General features: G+C 38.5%; 1 protein-coding gene across 1 annotated transcript; it reads left to right on the forward strand.

The window, feature by feature from the left end:
- Positions 1–4505: 4505 nt before the first annotated feature.
- LOC102848607 (uncharacterized protein C11orf74-like) lies at positions 4506–5363 on the forward strand. Its single transcript, XM_006882911.1, has 3 exons — positions 4506–4797; positions 4873–5090; positions 5196–5363. Exons 1-3 carry the CDS (start codon positions 4506–4508, stop codon positions 5361–5363), a joined length of 678 nt encoding a protein of 225 aa, XP_006882973.1.
- Positions 5364–5647: the final 284 nt, after the last annotated feature.

A 5647-nucleotide genomic window follows, 5' to 3' on the forward strand; every position in this document is an offset into this window, starting at 1 on the left:
GGACTGATTCAGTGACTGGGATAATTGGGATGGGAGTGTCAGAGACGGTGCAATTGGCACAGGACAGAGCAGAGTTTAGGGCTGTTGTACATAGGGTCGCTATGAGTCACAGGCGACTCGATGGCACATAACAACAACAACATCGTTGGATTCTATTGGCCAGCTTTTTATTCAGGATTTTTGCATCTATGTTCATGAAAGATATTGGACTATATAGTTTTCTATTTTAGTGGTGTCCTTTCCTGGCTTTGGTATCAAGGATATGTTCGTTTCAAAGCATGTGTCTAGGAGAATTCTATCTTTTTCTATTTTCTGAAATAATTTATGTAGAATTGGTGGCAGTTCTTCTCTGAATGTTTGATAAAATTCACTTCTAAAACCATCCAGTCCAGGGCTTTTTTTGGTTGGAAATTGTTGTATTACATTTTCAGTTTCTTCTTTTGTAATGGGTCTGTTCAAATTTTCAATTTCGGTTTGTGTCAGTTTAGGTAGGTTGTGCATTTCCATTTCCTCTAGGTTTTCATATTTGTTTGAGTACAGTTTTTCACAATACACTAATGCTAGCTTTTTTAATTTTAGTTGGTTCTGTTGTGATGTTGCCTGATTCATCTCTTATTCGGATTATTTGTCTTCTTTTCTTTTGTGAGTTTTGCTAGTGGTTTATCGATTTTATTGACCTTTTCAAAGAGCCAACTCCTAGTTTTGTTGACAGTTTCAATCGCTTTTCGGTTTTCTATTTCATTTATTTCTGTTCTAATTTTTATAATTTCAGGTTTTTTAAAGGGTGTTGGGTTGGGTTTTCTTGTTGTTGCTGGAGATGTTGGGTTAGAGAGTTAATGGTCAGTTTTTCCTGCCTTTTGATGTGTTTGCTTATAGGTTACTCTTTGTTTCTCCCTTGCTACTTACAGAATTCTCTCCTTATCTTTGGTCCTGGCAAACTTAACTATGATATACCCTGATGTTTTTTCTTTTGGGGTTGAGTCTATATGGTGTTCGCTGAGTTTCCTGAATACATATTCTCTCGTTCTTCATTATGCCTGGGAAGTTTTCCTCCAGTAATTCTTCCACAGCTTTTTCAGTGCCTTTACTTGCTTCCTCTTTTTCTGCGAATCCAATGATGCACATGTTCTTTATCTTGAGGGTGTCCCACATTATTTTTAGGTTTTCTTCTTTTTCCTTCTTTTCTGAGTCTGCTTTTTTGCTCTAGCAGATCAGTGGTGATGATTCTGTCTTCAATTTCACTGGTTCTGTGTTCCATCTCTTCAACTCTGCTCATGTGCCCCCCCATCATGTTGACAGTTTCTGATACATTGAACCTTATATTTTGGATAGTGGTTTCTCATTTTTCCAGTCCTACTAATGCCTCTTTTGTATTCTCTGCATTGTTCTGCATTTTTGTAAGATCCTCCTCTTTTTTGCTTGTAGTATCCTCTAATTCATCAAGTCTGTCTTTTATCCATTGAACATATTCAATCATTCTTCCTTTCCTTTAAATTCTGTGTCAGAAAGTTCCATCAGACTTTCTAGCTTCAGGAAATTCACTAATACTGTGTCACCCTTTGGTGGTGACATCTTGCTTTGCTCTTGTGTATTGTGTAGTATAACGTGCTTTCTTTGAGACATTGATATGTTCTTGATCTGAAGACAATGCTCTAGAGATCAGTTGGGTGGCTATCCCACTTGTGTGTTTCTCTGAACTTCTAACTTCAGGGAAATGTCATTTCAGAGCCTCTTGGAGCAACCTCTTGTTGGAAGACAGGTCAAGGTGCTCCCAATTAAAGACAAGTGGATTGACTAGGCGTGTAGACACTGGTGTGGAGCTAAATTGGATGAGGCAGGCACAGGATTGGGGTGATTGCAAGGGTGAGCTCACACTTCTCACATTGCTTTTTATAATTTTTTTTATTTTTAAATTTTTTTTAGTAGAAAAAGATTTCTCCAAACTTTTGCTGTCAAATCATTAAAAAAACAAACAAAAAAAAACCAAGAAAAACCCACATGCATAAACAAATGGGCCTTGGATTAACTTTATTAAGTATTGCAATGTACCTGTTTTGTAGTCTTAACATTTCCTTGTGTCATTTTACATGACAGGACTGTCACTGGAAAATATGCTCTTGGTTTTGGTAGAGATGGAGCTGGGCAGTGAAAGGCAGAATTTTGAATGTTGTTGTTATGTGTTGTCAAGTTGTCTGTGACCCATAGTTATATTATGTACAGAAACCTCTCAAGCTTGACCTGTCATGAGCCAGTTTCACCAATTTCAACACACCAACCCCTATTGCCCTAGTTACTGTATCAGTTCATTTTATCTGGGGTCTTCTCCTGTGCTGTTCCTCCACCTTTCCAAACAGGATGTCCTTTTCCAAGGATTGGCCACTACAGGCCATGTGCCCCAAGTATGTGAGACAGAGCTTCAAAATCCTAGCCTCCAAGGAGAACCTTGGTTTCACACTCTCCAAGACAAATCTATTTGTTTTCTTGGTAGTCTATGGTATGTTCAAGACTTCTCCAGCACCACAATTTGAAAACATCAATCAATTCTTCTTTAATCAATTTCTTTGGTAATTGTCCAGCTCTCTAATGCATAGCAAATAATTATGAAGACCATGGCCTGGATTGGATTCACCTTAGTCTCTAGACTGACATCATTCTTCTCAGTTCCCTGCAAAGTTTCCTCACAGCAGATTTTCACAATGCAATTTGTCTTTTGATTTTCTGACTACTGGTGCTAAGAGTGTTGATTGTGGAGCCTAGTAACTTGTAATTGTTAACAACTTCATCTCTTCTTCATCTATGATAGTTCTGTCAATTGGCCCAGTGGTGAGAATCTTTGTCTTCTTGCTTCAATCAAGTCCTTGACTTTCTACAGCAAGTGCTTCAGATCCTCTTCAGTTTCAGCATGCAAGGTTTTGTCATCTGTATAACATAGGTTGCTGATGTGTCTTCCTCTAATCCTGATGCTACATTCTTCCTCATAAAGCCCTGCTCTCTGAATGATCTGTTCTATATATAGCTTGGAAAGGTATGGGAAAAGGATGCAGCCCTGATGCACTCCTTTCCAATTTTGAACTATGAAGTCTTTCCCTGACTTATTTATTTGAAATATCTTTGTTAAAAAACCACAACAGATAAACTCTGATTATACACATGAACATCACCTAATGAACTGTACAGGATTCAGATTGGCTGTATCTATGCAATGAAATAAAATAAAATATTCTAAATAAAAATCCTATATTCTAATTATTAAAGGATATTTGCAACTGTTCTGCCTCATTTTTATTAACTTCCAATGTGGGCTGTACCATTAATACTTTAGCTACTCTACTATATATTCTACTGTAGTTCCTCTATTATTCATAAGATTTATAGACGCTTGTTATTTCAGAAGTGAATGATCATTCCTGCTTCTTAGTCTATCCTGCTTTGGAAGCTCTAGTAAAACTTGTCCATCATGGATGATCCTCAGGCATCTGAACACCAGGGGTATGGCTTTCAGCAGCATAGCAAATCACAAGTTACTCCAGTACAGCACACTGACAAACAAGTGCTCTAACAGCAAACACTTAGAATGTGGAATGTGTAAAGTATGAATATAGGAAACTAGAAGTTGTGAAAAATAAAATGGAATGTTTGAGCTTCAACATTTTAGTCGTTAGATTAGATTGGCTACCATTGGTCACTTTCAATCAGATAATCACCTGATATACTATGCTAGGAGTGAAAAACTTAGGTAGAATTGTATTGCAGTCATAGTGAAAAAAAGACAATTTCAAATTCTATTCTGAAATACATTGTTGTGAGTGAAAGGATACTATCCATATGCATATAAGGAACACTTATCAAGGTGCTTATCATTCAAATATACACACCAATATTAAAGTCAAAGAGAAGAAAATTGAGGATTTTTACCAAGTTTTCCAATTAGAAATTGATCAAACATGCAATCAAGATATGTTAATAATAATTGCCTACTGGAATGCAAAAATTGGAAACAATGAAGAAGGAATGGTACGGCGAAGTGACTAAAGGCGGAAAACTAGGGGATTGTACGTGAGAGTTACTGATATAGACTCGGTTTTTTAATTTCTGGAAGGCTAAGGCAGCTGGGCAAGTGTCAAGCAAACTCTTACCCCTATGCTGCTGAAGTCTCTCCCCGTCACTCAAGAAAGTGACCATAGGAAGAACGGCTGCTCCTGGGGGAGAGTGTAGTTGCCTGGAAACCACAGGCTGCAGGGCTGTGCAGAGATGCCCTTACTGTCTTCTGCCTGGACACCGGGGTCTTGACCACTGCATTGAGTCATAGGGTCCTTAGGTTGTTTTAGAACAAGGAAGCAAAGGACCGAAGCTACACAGGGCTAAAAGATGCATGAGTCTCATGGATGATGGGGGAAGAATGACCTGATAGTAATTTTTATCACTAATCTTAGTTGGAAATAATCTTAGTGCGGATTGGCTTCTGTGCTGGGCTGTTAATGGAAAGATAAAGTCTCTTGAGAGAAATGCCAGCCCAAATACAGGAATTGGAAACTATGGATGAAGATCGATTAACTTTAGACGTCTTGGATAAGTTTATTAATTGCCATGAGCAAACATATGAAGAATTTCTGAACACTTTTACTCATCTTTCAAAAGAGGATAATGGGACCAAAAAGGGAGCATTTGGAGCTGATTGCTCTGAAAATGTAGTTGCTGCAGCAAAGTGCATTCCTAAAATGGGACCAAAGGACCATCATCTCAGAACCAAAACGGCCTTTCTTCATACTTCATCGCAGTGTTCAGAAGAAGAACAGAGTGTGATGGGTGAAAGCGAAAGAGTCGGCAGTTCTTTGCAAGGTGATCTGAATTGGGCAGGAAAGGTAAAGATAGACAATTTTCTAACTTTAGAAGATTTGGACATAAATGAAGATATTCATCCCCAGATGGACAAGGATTTGCTGCTGCTGCCAGGGGAAGTGGAACAGAATGTCAGCTCCAATGCTCCTTCTTACATTCCTTTGGTAAACCAGCTCCTTACCCCTGAAGTAAAGCCAAGGCCCATCACAGATGGAGTTGGCAGACCAGTAGAAGAGACCCCTAGACTACAGGTATCCTGGCTTGAAGAACTGCAAGAGCTGTTGAATCTAAACTACACAGGTCAGCTGACATGCTGGAGACTTCTGCAGACAGGCATCCCAGGAAGTAAAGGTTAGGGTGTACTTGGAGATGAAGTTCAACCCTTCTTACTTGATGAAGACTTTGATTATGACAGTGTGACGCTAACCCCCAAGTTCACGTCTGCAGAAATGGACATCCTTAAAGAGCTATCCAAACAAAAGGAAGAGAACCATGACACAGACTCAGAGGGACCCCATGGCTGACTCACTAAGCCTTCTCGGTCCATATTCTTATTTTCCTCTTATAGAAACACAATTAAAATAAAAAACCAGTCCCTTTTGAAGAAAAAAAAAAGAAGAAATGGTACTCAGAAAGTACAAATGTAGTGATAGAAATGAGACCTAAAATGAAATGATTGAATTTTGCATTTTCAAAGGTTTATTTATTGCAAATACCTTTTTTTGTGTGTGTGTGGAGCTACTTGCCGTCAAATTCAGGGCCTTGTGCATGTTAAGCAAATGCCTTTTTAAAAAACACAAACTCTGAC

This window comes from Elephantulus edwardii, unplaced genomic scaffold (assembly GCF_000299155.1).
Source record: "Elephantulus edwardii isolate Elephantulus edwardi_28Jun2011 unplaced genomic scaffold, EleEdw1.0 scaffold00025, whole genome shotgun sequence".
In the NCBI taxonomy this organism is placed as follows: domain Eukaryota; kingdom Metazoa; phylum Chordata; class Mammalia; order Macroscelidea; family Macroscelididae; genus Elephantulus; species Elephantulus edwardii.

Bases quoted from the DNA above. Each gene is read 5' to 3' on its own strand.
- LOC102848607 (XM_006882911.1), top strand. From the start codon at position 4,506: ATGCCAGCCCAAATACAGGAATTGGAAACTATGGATGAAGATCGATTA. The intron at 4,798-4,872 runs GTGTGATGGGTG...AGGTAAAGATAG, and splicing joins GTGTTCAGAAGAAGAACAGA to ACAATTTTCTAACTTTAGAA. The intron at 5,091-5,195 runs GTATCCTGGCTT...AGTAAAGGTTAG, and splicing joins AAGAGACCCCTAGACTACAG to GGTGTACTTGGAGATGAAGT.